General features: G+C 43.4%; 1 protein-coding gene across 2 annotated transcripts in view; it reads left to right on the top strand.

Annotated features, from left to right (window-relative positions):
- Window positions 1-14708, top strand: part of NID2 (nidogen 2) — a 105822-nt gene extending 91114 nt beyond the window's left edge. For both annotated transcript variants that reach the window (XM_030214717.1, XM_030214716.1), the window contains exons 15-20: window positions 2623-2752; window positions 5422-5593; window positions 6578-6735; window positions 11572-11695; window positions 13523-13635; window positions 13945-14708. In XM_030214717.1, coding sequence (XP_030070577.1) covers window positions 2623-2752; window positions 5422-5593; window positions 6578-6735; window positions 11572-11695; window positions 13523-13635; window positions 13945-13949 — 702 coding nt within the window. In that variant the 3' untranslated portion in view covers window positions 13950-14708. The remainder of the gene's footprint in view (window positions 1-2622; window positions 2753-5421; window positions 5594-6577; window positions 6736-11571; window positions 11696-13522; window positions 13636-13944) is intronic.
- Window positions 14709-15250: the final 542 nt, after the last annotated feature.

Here is a 15250-nt window from a genome sequence, read left to right as displayed (position 1 = left end):
AGCTTACAACCAGCTGCTCCATAAAGCAGTCCTTGATTTTATCAAGGAATTTTACCTCACTGGCATGTCCTGATGTTACATTTGCCCGGTCAATATCAGGGTAATTGAAATCACCCACTATTATTGTGTTCCCTAGTTTTTTAGCTTCCCTAATTTCTGATAACATTTCTACATCTATCTGTTCATCCTGGCCAGGTAGACAGTAGTACACTTCTATCACTAACCTTTTCTCCTTTACACATGGAATTTGTATCCATAGGGATTCCGAGATAAGTTTTGTGTCCTGCAGAATTTTTAGTCTATTTGATTCAAGACCCTCCTTAACATATAATGCTACCTCTTCACCAATTTTATCTACCCTATCACTGCAGTATATAATTTGTACCCTGTTATGACAGTGTCCCACTAGCTATCCTCCTTCCACCAGGTCTCAGAGTTGCCTATTATATCTATCTTTTAATTTAGTGCAATATATTCTAACTCTCCCATCTTATATTTTAGGTTTCTGGCATTTGCATACAGACATTTCAAACTATGTTTGTTGTTCCTATTTACAACTTACTGAGCAGTTGACAGTGATAATTTGCAATCTTGAGAATCTATCTACTTTTTATTTAAAGACACCTAGAGGGGCATAATTGAACGCAAACGCCCATCTCCGTGGGCGGCCATACGAAAAGGCGGGACAAACCGTATTTTCGAAAAAAGATGGGCGGCCATCTTTTTTTCGATAATACGGGTTGTGCGGGGCAAATGCCTAGGATTTGTTCGTTTTTGAGCTGGGCGCTATCGGTTTTCAGCGATAATGGAAACCGAAGGTGCCCAGCTCAAAAACGAACAAATCCAAAGCATTGGGTCATCGGAGGGGCCAGGATTCGTAGTGCACTGGTCCCCCTCACATGCCAGGACACCAACTGGGCACCTTAGGGGGGACTTTTACAAATTAAAAAAAACATTAAAAGAGCTCCCGGGTGCAAACCACCCTTCCCTTGTGTCCTGAGCCCCCCAAAACCCACTGCCCACAGGTCTACACCGTTACCATTAGCCCTAAGGGGTGAAGGGGGGCACCTAGATGTGGGTACAGTGGGTTTTGGAGGGCTCAACATTAACCAGCACAAGTGTAACAGGTAGGGGGGATGGGCCTGGGTCCGCCTGCCTGAAGTCCACTGCACCCACTAACAACTGCTCCAGGGACCTGCATACTGCTGTCAGGGAGCTGGGTATGACATTTGAGGCTGGCATACAGGCTGGGAAAAAAAGTTTTTAATTTTTTTTTTTTTTTGTGGGAGGGGGTTAGTGACCACTGGGGGAGTCAGGGGAGGTCATCCCCGATTCCCTCCGGTGGTCACCTGGTCATTTAGGGCACTTTTTTGGGACTTGTTCGTGAAAAAAAAAAAGGGTCCAAAAAAGTGCCCTAAATTCTCGCTAAAAACGCCTATTTTTTTTTCGAGTATCGATGAAAGCTGCCCATTTCTGTTCAGCCGATAACCACACCCCAGTCCCGCCTTCACCACACCTCCGACACGCCCCCGTCAACTTTGCCCGTTTCCGCGACGGAGTGCAGTTGAAGGTGCCCAAAATCGGCTTTCTATTATACCGATTTGGGCGCCTTTGCGAGATGGGCGCCCATCTCCCGATTTGGGTCAAAATATGGGCACCCATCACTTTCGATTATCAGGTGGCTAGGCTATTGTGGTCTCTATTGCAACCTCGCTATCAGGATGCCCTATCTTCCCTGTTATGGTGATATCTTTGAAAGATACTTTGTTCTAACTTGTAACATATCAAAAAATTTGGGATGCATATGTGACATGGTCCTCTTGTCCAGATCCCACTCTTGGACTTTCATAAGGGAGGGGGGGAGGGGGACTGGGGGGGGTTAAGTTTTGGTTAGTTATACATGTATAATTGCTTATTGATCTATGTTATTGATATCAGATGTTCAATGGCCAAATGTGAAACACCTTTTGTTGTAATGGCATGTATTTCTAATAAAAGTCTGTTTATAAAAAAAAAAAAAAAAGAAAGATACCTTGTTCTGAACCATGCACTTTTGAGCAACTGTCAGCCTTCCCCCAGTTTTTAGTTTAAAAACTGCTCTATCTCCTTGCCAGCTGGAGCTCATCATTCTGGAATAAGGCTTCCCCTTCCCCAGAATGTTGCCCAGTTCCTAACAAATCTAAAATCCTCCTCATCCACACATTCAGACTCCGAAGCTTTGCCTGCCTCTTTGGCCCTGCGCATGGAACAGGGAGCATTTCTGGAAATGCAACTCTGGAGATTATGGATTTGAACTTTCTATCTAAGAGCCTAAATTTGGCCTCTAGAACCTCCCTCCTGCATTTTCCTATGTCATTAGTACCCATACGCTTTATGATGAAGACCACTGACCATTTTAGTAGCCACCCTCTGGACTGACCTGTTTATATCTTTCTGAAGGTGTGGACTCCAGAACTATACACAATATTCTAAATGAAGCCTCACCACAGATATTAGCTACTGCTAGGCCATTGGCCTCCGCTGAGGTACAATCCAGAGAAGTGTGTTGGACTGAGGGCCAGATGTTGCTTTGTGGAATATAAGTCTTATTGCCTTCCTTAAAGCTTTTATTATTATTTTCAGGGTTCAATCGTAGTGGGAATCAACTATGATTGTAAGGAAAAAATGGTTTACTGGACAGATGTTGCTGGTCGTACAATCAACCGAGCAAGTCTGGAGCCAGGTGCTGAGCCAGAAACAGTTGTTAGCTCAGGTAAACTGCATTTCCTTGCAAGTTTTCAGACTTTTGATTGGAAATGGTTTTGCTGGATTCATGTCAAGCAACTGTTGTCTAAATGCCAAAAAATTATAGATAATCTCAAGTGTTTTTCCTGGAGTTCTGACATGACCATGAGTCAGAAGTGAATTAAACCCTACTGGCCTTTACACATGAAAACACTTCCTAGGGATATTTGGTTTTGTGCCCAAGAGAGATAGATTCTGCTTTGTAGCTGTGAGGGGTAGAAAATGTCTGTGCAACTAAAACAGAGATCATAATTAACTCCTGAAAAACCGGCTGCTCGCTTGTATATTCTCTGTTGTAATGAACAATTTTTTTTTATTCACTAAAAGGTGCCTTTAGGAGGACAGTTTTCAAAGGCATTTTTACCTTGGTAAATTGTCCACTTTAAAGCATGCAGGCTAACACGCTGTCCATATATTTAGCTGACTTATTAAGATGGAGATAGGTCAGGGGAGGAGAATGGCACATGGACCTCTTATTTTCAAATGTGCACATATGGGACTAAATTCTATAAATGGTGCCGAAAAAAAATATCACTTAGCACTATTCTATGGTGCTCAAAGTTAGGTACGATTTATAGAATAGCGCTTAGCACTGGAATCTGCAACTACCTTTAGACACAAGTATTTACACCAACTGAATCCTGGTGTAAATTCCTGTACCTAAAATAGGCACAGATCCCCCTTATAACAGCGTGCATAAATTGCAGGTATGCCCCTGATCCACCCATGGCCGCGCCCCTTTCTGGAGATGTGTGTAAAATTCATGTGTGGATCTAGGTGTATATATATGTGCACGTAAATTTAAATTGATGCCAATTAGCACCAATAATTGATTGTTAGGGCATAATTATTGATGTTAATTAGCTCATTATCTAATTGCGTGTCATTTTTAGCACCATTTATAGAATTTGGGGGATGCTGTTTTAACACCCCCCCCCCCCAGCAGATAAATAGAATGCATGCTATCTTCGTGTGTGCACACAAATGCATTTTCACAGCTAATTTTCAGAGGGCTGCAACGCGGCTACTTTGCCTTTTAAAATTAGTCATAAGGTACATGTGTACCATAGAGCCAAGTGTGCTATTGAAAACTGTCCCCAGAATTGCCATCTCTGTCAGGCTTCATAAATAGAGTTACTAAATATCATAACTGTAGTTAATTTCTTTTTGTACTAATCATTCACTGTACTAGAAGCGTCTGTCTCCTATTCATATCCGATCTATCATCTGAAATTGTTAGAAACCTTTTTTTTCACTTGCTTACTGGCTTCTGAGAGCATGACTGTTTTTAGCACTGAGAATTGAGACACCAAAGGCCCAATATTCAGCCAGCAACTCAATGCCGGGCTATGTCCAGACACCAGCATTGAATTTCCAGGTTTCTGGAGCCAGCTAAGTGTGATATTCAGCATTTAACCGGCTATGGATTACAGTATAAAGATAGGACTGACTTTTATGCAGTCCTATATATGCCGTTAACTTGGCTGGTTAAGTTGTGAATATCAGCACTTAACCGGCCAAGTGCTGACTCCACCCCCAGAATAGCCAGTTTTCAGTTCTGCGCTAACCGGTTATTTTCAGCAGCACTAAACAGTTAAGTGGCGCTGAAAATTAGGAGTTAGGCCCGAATAGGTGAGTTAACAGGCCAGGAGTCGGTTTGAATATCAACCCCTTAGTTTTCTATGTTTCCACAGCCCTGAGAAGTGCTACAAAGCATGACACCAGCCTCAAACAGCAAAAGAGCAAGATGTGGCCTGAGGTGCCACACTACCACGGTTCTTAGCCTATAGCCAAGCAAATATGGGCGGGGCAAGAGAGTTAGTGAAAGAATGTGTAGGGCAAGAGAGTGAGTGAAGGGAACAGAGCGAGTATGGGGTTTGAATGTGGGGATCAGAGGAGCTGTAGGGTGTGTGGTTTGTCCCCCATTATCCCTCTTCCTCTCATAATCCTCATTTAGGAAACCATCTTTTTTTTTTTATCCCTCTCCCCTCTTATTCCTCTGGTTCCTGATTTCCCCTTCTCATCTGTTTTCTCTTCCTCTCCTGCTTGAAATCCATTTGCTAGTCCCCTCCTCTTGAGAATTTATTATATTACATTACATTAGGGCTTGTATCCCACTAACATCTGTTCAGTTCTAAGCAGTTTTAGAAATCTGAACATTCCTCTGAGAATTACAATGGATTGTTTTAGGGATAAGTGGGATTATAGTTATAGTGCATGTTTCTTAAATAGAAGAGTTTTAATATTTTTTTAAACTTGAGATATGATTGTGAAGGTGAGAATGTTCTGGCGATGTCTTTCCAGAGTCTGGCTGCTTGGACGGCAAGACATTTGTTGAAGAGTGCTAGTCTGTTCTTACCCTTGGCTTATCTCTTCCCTCTCCCATCCTCCAGATTATATCCTCTTCTGCTATTCTCTGTCCCTCTTCCCAGAACCATTTCTAACATCCCCTTTTCCCTTAAAATGGATCAAACAATAAATAAACTAGATACACAAGAAATGTCAGAAAAGTAGACTATTTGAATGTTAAAATATGTAAATATAAGCAAAGTTATTCAAATGGCATATATAATTGCCACAGAATAGCAAATCATGATTCATTCTCTGCAACCATTTGTGTCCCTGTCATTTTTGTAGGATTGATGAGCACAGAAGGGCTGGCTATTGACTACCTCCGTAGGATGATGTTTTGGACAGACAGTTGGCTTGACAAAATTGAAAGTGCCAAACTTGATGGTTCTGAACGGAAAGTTCTCTTTGATAGTGACCTCGTAAACCCCCGGGCCATCGCCGTGGACTCTTCTAGAGGGTAAACTACACCTTTCCTGTTTCTACAAAGGTCCTATCTATTAAGTTGAGTGCTGTATTAAGCTTCATGTTCTGAACCTTGATTTTGAATCTGTGTGGCAGTCCGCTGTGAAGAGGCCAGGAATGAAAAAACTGGGGAGACAGAAGGGGCAGCTGTTGGGAGATGCTTGTACAGTAATAGCTTTCATAATTTATATGCAACATTTGTGTATATAGTGTGATTTGCTTGATTCGCTACTTATGGAAGACTCCTTACTGAATAATCCCATATAGGGCAGATAAGTCTTCTTTTTTTGCATCCCCCCACCGAAAGTGCATGTGATTAAAAGTATACACACTGGATGACAGCACACGTACTTTACCTGAATAGTGTTGGGGATGGGGGTTAGGATAGGACAACAAAATACCTACAAGACTATCATTGGCACTTTCCCATTGGTACTTTTGCACCTGCTTCCAAAGTGCCCACTATTGTGTGGCTGTTTGAACCTTCAAAGTCTTACAAGCTTGTAGGTACAAAATTTCTGGAAGAGTTGGACACAGGAAGGGTAAATTTCAAAGTTTGCAGGCACAGGTTGACACAATTATATCCAGCTCTAGTTGTTAACCCGTGGTTATCACCTTTGATTTTACAGTTGAGCAAAAGGTTCCCTTTTAGCTTTCTTAAAATATTATTGATAGAATTATTTGGATTATAGAGAAGTTTGGATGCCTGCAAATGTCAGGACTTCTTTTTTGACATCCCACCATTTTGATTAAAACAGTGAGATGGTTTCTTTTGGATTCAGTAAAATAAATTGATCACAGAAGAATGCAGCCAGTGCTGCTGAAAGGTCTGAACATTGTCAGGATGATGTAAAAAAAAGCAAGATAACCATCTACTGTACAGGGAAAGAATTAATATACAGTCTGTGGCTTTCCTTTTGAAGAAAACTCTGGCTACAGCCCTGTTTAAAATTCTTCCTTTTTACAACTCCCCCTGCAGCAACCTGTATTGGACAGACTGGAATCGTGAAGCTCCTAAAATTGAAACCTCCTTTGTAGATGGATCAAACAGAAGAATTCTGGTGAATGATGAAATTGGACTACCCAATGGTTTAACCTTTGACCCTTTGTCTAAACAGGTCTGCTGGGTAGATGCAGGTACTGTAACTTTATTAACTGAATATCTGATTAATAGACTTCTTTGTGTTTTGTTTTAATTGTTTGAATCTGTATATTTGGAAATTTGCACAGAAAAGGTAAGAAATTAAAAAGAAAATATTCAAAAAGAACTAAACAATCTCCCATCTGTAATCCACTTAAAGAAGAGAGGAATCCATTTAAACAAGAAATAAAAATAAAGGTAACATCTAGAAAATATCTCACCGCTGTTATGTATAACCCAATTAATCCCTACACACAATGCTGGCAGACCAATTTAAAGAAACATTATATTTCAAGAAAAGATCTGATCCAGTAAGTTATCTATTCCATGATACTGAATAACACACTTGCATGGAAATATAAGAAAAAATAGTGTCACTGAGCTACCACCTGAGACCATAGCTATGAAAAGGCTTTCCTCTTTGCTAGTGTGGCCTTAGCCACATCTAGGAAAAGAGTAACCTGGCCACAAAACAAAATATCCTTAAATTTAAAGTAACACACAAAAAGCAGGGCTGCATGTTGTGATTAACGTGTTAAATGTTGCATGATTTAAAATTTTAATTGTGATTAATGATCACATGCTGCCTGCCTTCTCCCCCCTTCCTGCTCCCCCTCCCCCAGCGTTCTCTCCTGGACCTCCCCACTGCTCTGTCTCAAGTGCCTGGCTGCCTGGTGTACCTTGTGAAAAGAAAGTAAGTCTTCAGCCCTGCAGCATCAGGCATCCATACTCAAAGGTTGCATGTAGCCTGCAGCAGGCCTTTCCCTCTGACCCATCCCACCCATCCTAAAACAGGAAGTTGCACCAGAAGAGGCAGGATGGGTCAGAGGAAAAGGACAATGCTGGCCATAGGCAGCCTTTGAGTATGGCTGCCACTGTGGGGCTGAAGAACTTGTTTTCTTTTTAAAAGGTACACTGGGCGGGCACTTGAGAGAGCCACAGGCAGGTCTGGGAGGGGAGGGAGAGATGTTGGACTGGGCAGGTGGAGGGAGGAGGAACTTCCGAGAGAGCAAAGGGCAGGTCCGGGATGGAAGGGAAAGATACTTGTGCTGGACCTGTTGGGGGGGGGGGGGGGGCGGAGGAGAAGGAGGGAATTGAGAGAACCTTGGACAGGTCCAGGAGGTAAGAGAGAAATATCAAACCGTGTTGGGGGGGGGGGGGGGGGGGAGGGGAGGAAACAGAGAGAACTGTGGGCTGGGCCGGGAGAGATGCCAAACTGAGGGAGAGAGGGAAGCGGAGGGAGAAGAAGAAGAGAGAGGGAGAGATGTTGGACTCAGAGGAAGAGAGAGAGAGATAATGAACCTGGAGGTAGAGGGAAGGAAGAAAAATAGAGGTGTTGGACTAGGGAGAGAGAAAGATAATTGGCCTGGGGGGAGGGAGAGAGAGTTGGACCTGGGGGGCGGGATAAAGGAAGATAGTGGGCCTTTAATCAGTGGCATATCCAAAGGGAGGGCCTTGGGGATCTGGGCCCCCCCCCAAATTTAGGCTCAGGCCACTTCCATGCAGTACCTCTTCAGTGGCTGGTGAGATAGCTGAAGCTCTACCAACCAAACAAATCCACTGCCTGAGTTGCCCCTTTCCTCTTCATACTGACTCAGGAGCGAAGAAGTCAGCAGCGTGCCTACAGCCACCAACTCTTGCACTCCCCAAGTGTGATCAGTTCGTGCATGAACTGAGCTGCCCGGGGAGTGCTGGCATCGACGGCTTCATTGCTCCCAAGGCCACAAAAGGAGGAAGGGGCTTTGGCAGTGGATTTCTCCAACTGGCGGAGCTTTGGCATCCCCACCAGCAAAGGTATGATACCTAATGCGGGGAGGAGAAATCTGCCCCCGCATGGACTTCTAGCTAAACTCCTGCCTTTAATTGTTTAATTGCAAGATCAAGTTTTAATTGCGTGATTAATCATGATGTATAATTTTTAATTAAAATGCAGCCCTAAAAAAAAGCAAAGATGATCTTCTTCTACCACTATAGTGTCTCTCATCGGGAATTTCCCATTCAATGATACCAGAAAGACTGAAAGGTCTAGAGCATTCATATGATGCCATTGCCTGTTCCTCCAAATGCTCTTCTCAGCTCCCAGTTGGTACATAAAACATGTTAGAGATTCCAGTTCCTTCCGGATTGTTAGAAAGGAAGTCGAGACAAGATCCTGACTTGAGGATGCTTAGTATACATGTATCATAAGAACATAAGAATAGCTATACTGGGTCAGACCAATAGTCCATCTAGCCCAGTATCCTGTTTCTAGCAGTGGCCAATCCAGGTCGCAAGTACCTGGCAGAAACCCAATTAGTAGCAAGATTCCATGATACCAATACCAGGGCAAGCAGTGGCTTCCCCATGTCTGTCTCAATAGCAGATTATAGACTTTTCCTCCAGGAACTTGTTCAAACCTTTTGTAAACCCAGATACACCAACTGCTGTTACCGAATCCTCTGGCTACGAGTTCCAGAGCTTAACTATTCATTGAGTGAAAAAGTATTTCCATTGAATGTCCCCTGGTCTTTGTACTTTTTGAAAGAATAAAACCAAAATCGATTCACTTCTACTCATTCTACACCATTCAGAATTCTGTAGACCTCAATTATACCTGCCCTCAGTTGCCTCTTTTCCAAGCTGAAGAGCCCTAACCTCGTTAACCTTTCCTCATCTGAGAGGAGTTCCATCCCCTTTATCATTTTGGTTGCTCTTCTTTGAACCTTTTCTAATTCTGATATATCTTTTTTAAGATATGGTGACCAGAACTGAACGTAATACTCAAGGAGAGGTTGCACTATGGAGTGATACAGAGGCATTGAGTATTCTTGGCATTCCATTGCTATTCACCTATTCATTTTTAATACACCTTAGCACTGTCACAAGGGTGTTAACAGCCACAGTCCGATATAACCCAGCGCTGGAATTGAACATGCGTAACAGATAAGTGCCACCCCTCTTAGTTCCATTTTTTCAAACTCAGAGAAGTTTAATCTTTCTGGAGTAGGTAGGAAGGCAGGCACAGTGCGATGATGGTTCGGGGTTGTCAGGCTGTATACTGTGATCATTCACAATGGTAATTAAGCACGACAACAAACACTAAGCACAGCATATATGAAAATATAAAAATAAACCGGATTGAAGAATTAATTGAATATCAACATACTGGTGAAAGTGAATTGTCATTATTATATCCCAGACCAGTTATCAATTTACTGAACCCAAAGAGAAATTGCGATCAGTTAAAATGTAATGCCAAGAAGTGCAGAGTGATGCAATTGGGGTGCAGAAACAAAAGTGAGAGATACCGAATAGGAGGGGAGAGATTAGAGATGAGAGAGAGAGACCTTGGGGTGTTGGTGTATAGAGGATGGGAAGGTGAAGAAACAATGTGACAAGACATCAGCCGTGGCCAGAAGGATGCTAGGCTGCACAGAGAGGGGTATAACCAGCAGAAGAAAGGAGGTGTTGATGCCCTTGTACAAGTCATTGGTAAGCCCCACTTGGAGTATTGTGTTCAGTTTGGAGGCCATATCTTGCTAAAGATGTAAAAAGACTGGAAGCCGTGCAAAGAAAAGCTACAAAAATGGTATGGGATTTGCGTTGCAAACTGTACGAGAGACGCCGACCTGAACATGTATACCTTGGAGGAAAGGAGAAACAGGGGTGACATGATACAGACGTTCAAATATTTGAAAGGTATTAATCCGCAAACGAACCTTTTCCTGAAACGGGAAGGTGGTAGAACTAGAGGACATGAATTGAGGTTGAAAGGGGGGGGGGCAGACTCAGGAGTAATGTCAGGAAGCTTTTCATGGAAAGGGTGGTAAATACGTGGAATGCCCTCCCACGGGAGGTGGTGATGAAAACAGTAATAGAAGTCAAACATGCGTGGGATAAACACAAAGGAATGGATCTATGGAATCTTAGCAAAGATTGGGTGGCAACGCCGGTAATTGGGAAGCAAAACCAGTACTGGGCAGACTTCTATGGTTTAAGCCCTGATCGTAACTGAATAGATATGGATGGGCTGCCGTGTAAATTTTAAGGGGCTTCGATGTTAGCTTCAGAACTTTTAGTAGAACAGTGCTGGGCAGACTTCTACGATCTGTGGCCTGAGAATGGCAAGGACAAATCAAAGTCGGGTATATAAAGTATCACATACCATGTAAAATTAGTTTATCTTCTGGGGCCGACTGGATGGACCATTCAGGTCTTTATCTGCCATCATTTACTATGTTACTATTTGGGAGATCCTAAAAACCTGACCTGCTAGCAGCCCTCAAGGACTAAATACTGCTAAACTAAACCAGTGTCTGGGATATGACTTTGTTTTTTCACCCTGTGAAAAAATACTTCATGCTCGTTGCCCTTGTGCAGTGTGCTTACTAAGTTGAAGAACTTGTCAAGACATGTACCCTAGACTACACACTTTGGTTCCCTTCCCACAATTTCTGGAGCCCACAGCTTATAAAGCTTGACTGTCATAGCAGCAGCACACATTTTTAAAAATGTATTTATTTTTAAATTAAGAAGAACCAAACCCAGTCCTTCCCCTTCCAAGAGGAAAAACAGGCCTGTATGCAGGTCTTAAGCTCAGCTTTGCTCATGAAGTCATAGCTGTAATTGAGGACTATTGCTTTAGGTTTCAGTATAATGCAGAAATGTAGACAAACAGAATCAGGTTACAAATCAAGAAATTTTAAAAATAAAACTGTAGTTCTATTACTGGAACATTCAAGCCAGTATTATTGCTTTTCAATATACCTGTATTACAATCTCTTCACTACCAAGGTAGTGAGAAAAGAACTTTGAATATTGTATATTGACTTTTTTTTATTTTTATTTTAAAGGAACCAGGAAACTGGAATGCATATTGCCTAATGGAACCGGAAGACGTGTGATACAGGATAACTTGAATTACCCCTTTAATGTTGTTGCTTATTCAAATCACTTCTACCATACAGACTGGAGACGGTAGGCCTAACAGGCTATCATCATTACCCAGCACTGCATTGTAGCACAGAGGCCGATGTTCGGAACAGCGTGGGGGTTTTCATCAATGCTGTAAAAGGGACAGAACAGCATGGGGCAATAACGCCCCTATGATCAAAGCTAAGAGCATGCACGTTATTAGCTTCAATCATCAGGGTACTTCAATCCTCCCACAGAAGTTGTTTGAGAGGTCTGGGCTGTTTAAAAAAAAAAAGCCTGAACCCATCAAACCAGCCTGCTGGAGGTCCAGTGGCCATCCATACCCCCCCCCCCCCCACTACACAAGGGGCTAACCCCCAACAACTCCAGACACAAAGGACAACCCCCAGTGAGGGAGGCAGGGTGGAGTGCGGGAGGTACTGAGCAGGTTCCAGTGTGTCTGCTGCACAGGGGGCCTGAACTGTGTCCACCACCTATCTTAAGAAAACCCTGGTGGTCTAGTGGCCTCTGCCCGGTACCACCACACCTTCAATCAAAATTGCTTCAGAGACTACCGCAGAAGGTCCCAGTGGCCATTGAGACTGGAACCAGCCTAAACAGGAGTAATCTCAAGATGGCTGCTGGGAGCTCCTGCGGCAGTCTCACGAGACTGTAACTAGCGATCCCAGAAGCCATTTTGAAAGAGGAACTAGCTGTGCACAGGAATGGGGGATCATTTCTGTGGCCACTACCCACAATGACATAGTAGGCCCAGTTAGGGGCTACTGCTGAGGGCTGGGTTCAAGAGAGGTGGGGATGGGGCAGGGCCAGTTTTGTTTTCATCTTTGGTTTCAGCCAGGCTCGACTTGTACTATTAAATAAGAGATTTGAAACCTGTTAAATCCTTACTGAACATACAAAACACAGGAGATAGATGTACACAATTCCACTAAATGTATACTAGAGCTTGGTAAAAAAAAAGTATTTTGACCCCAGTACAAACTATTTTTTTTGTAATGTGCAGCTGGTACTAACACACAGCTGCTTGTGTTAACATGCAGAATTATCCTAAAGATAAACCAATGTGCTGGCGTCAGTGCTATTCACCAGTCAGGGTACCAGGTAAGGCACTAACTCAGGACAGGGCCGCCGGGGGGGGGGGGGGGGGGGGGGGGGGGGGCAGGGGGACAAAATGCCCCTGGCCCGGGCCTCCAAGGAGGGCCCGGCGCCACAGTCCCCTCCACCACCGGGCACCCCTGAATTCAAATCATAGCACCTCACCTCGACCTTGCTCTTTGTGAAAGAAGCGCAGCAGCAGTGGCAGTCTGCAGATCGCCTCCCCTCCCTGTGTCGGGACACAGGGAGGGAAGGCCCGAAGGGAGGCAATCTGCAGACTGCCGCTGTGCTTCTTTCACACAGAGCAAGGTCGAGGTGAGGCGCTATGATTTGAATTCAGGGGGGGGGCCCAGGCGCAAGACACCAATGATAAAGGGCAAAAAATCAGTGTTCCCCGCCCGGCCCAAGCCTACAAACTTGTCTTTGCTCCTAGAGGTTGCCAGCAGTGATTCATATAAGCTGCCTGTGACCAGCCCGGTGCCTTACTTCTGCTGTGTCCCATCCCCCTCTGACACACCTTCTTGTGTCTGGCAGGGCTGCATGCATCTCTTAAGGAAGGCTCTAGGGCCAGCCGCATCTGTGAATTGTTGCTGCTGCAACCTTTAGCAGTAAAGATAAGTTAGGAGGGCTGGAGGGGAAGCCCCCCCCCCCCCCCCCCCCCCCCAATGCAAAATGTTGGTTCAGGATGCTACAGTCCCTGATTCACCCTGTTTGTGATGCATTTTGATCTTCCTTTATTGTGAGGGTACTGAACAGACTATTGTCTCTTACCAGGGACGGAGTTATAGTTGTGAATAAGGCGACTGGCCAGATTACAGATGAGTATCTTCCAGAACAGCGGTCGCATCTATATGGAATAACTGTAGTCCAGCCATACTGTCGTTCAGGTGAGACACCACTTAGCATCCAGCCTAGATAGGCTGGTGCAAAATATTTAGATGAAGTGGTAGGAGTTTTGATGCCTTTTTTTCTCCAGCTAGTCCCAATGTCCTCGTTTGCTAAGAGTACATATGCTGATGGAGCATATGTACTCTTAGCCACAGAGGGCCAGAACCAAATTTTTAGAAAGGGACACTAAATGTTCTCATTCAGGCTAACGTATTCAGAGAAGTATCTGCAAGCTGATTGCTTTCGATCACTGTCAGACTGTGGTTTTTTTTCCTGTTTTATTAAAGTGGACTCTTTCTTTACTCTAGGGTAAAAGTAATCAATTGATGTCAAGCTGAAAAACCAAACCACAGAAAGACAGAGAAACAAAGTCAGATGTTGGTCTACTTGTTGAACAATGCTGTCCTATGTCATCTTACAGAGGAAAAGAGGGGGTTTTTTTGGGGGGGGGGAGGGGGAAAGAGGAAAAAAAAAGCACTACAGGAACAAAGGCCCTCGACACAGACTGAATGCAAACAAAATGACCTATATGACTAAACTATTTTCAAAGGGACTTTTTACCTCACTTTTTTTTTTAAACTACTGTATATATGTGTGTGTGGGGGGGGAGCAGGTTGTATGCTTTTATATAAAAGCATAACTTTAGCCATTACCCCAGGCTGCAGCCTTAGGTTTATTCAGGCAACTACATACAGCATACCATTTTTGACATGACATTCCCTCTTTAGTCTGGTCTTCCCATCCTCCACCCAGCAAAACTGTTTTACTGTCTATAGTAACAGGGTTATATAAGAAAATATTAAAATTAAAAAGATGCTCCAAAGACATTTACTAAAGGATACGCAAGGGGGTAGCGTGGTGCGTTAATATTGCTGTGAACAATCTGCATTTTTTAGTATTTATACTAGAAATAAGGTGCTATAAGTAACTTTTTTTGTAATGTGTCTCCTAGACCCAGCTGCTGTTGAAACCCTGTTCCGGAACAGTTATTAAGCTCTAACCTTTGTTACAGTACTACTTACATTACCCAAACAATTCAATAAAATGTGTAAACATTAAGTAGATTCCATTATTCAACATGTCTATGCTCATTAAAAAGTGACTAAGAGAAGATGATGGATGTGAGCTTTCAGAATCTCCCTTCCTGCATAAACCTTTGAATAGAAACAGAGAAAAAATAAAGAGACAGATAAGACTATTTGGTCTATGTAGTCTGCCCACCTATATCATCCTCTTCCTTAGAGATACTATGTACTTGTCCCAAGCTTGCTTGAATTCAGATACAGTGTCTCCACCACCTCCAACAGGAGGAGGCTGTTCCATGAATTCACCAACCTATGAAGAAATATTTCCTCAGATTGAGTCTCTCTCTCTTCACCTTCATCCCATAACTTCCTTTCAGTTGAGAGATTCGACTCCTCTGCATTAATGCCACAGAAGTATTTAAACACCACCACACCTCCCCCTCGCCCACATTTCTTACAAAGTATACATATGGAAATCTTCAAGTCTGTCCCCATACATTTTACGACGATGACCACTGACAATTTTCATAACCACCCTCTGGACAGACTATCCTCCCGATATCTTTTTGAAGGCGGGGTCTCCAGAACT

The sequence above is a fragment of the Microcaecilia unicolor genome, chromosome 9 (assembly GCF_901765095.1).
Source record: "Microcaecilia unicolor chromosome 9, aMicUni1.1, whole genome shotgun sequence".
Classification (NCBI taxonomy): Eukaryota; Metazoa; Chordata; class Amphibia; order Gymnophiona; family Siphonopidae; genus Microcaecilia; species Microcaecilia unicolor.
The sequence above is the reverse complement of the archived record's forward strand: the minus strand, read 5'-3'. Positions and strand labels throughout refer to the sequence as shown.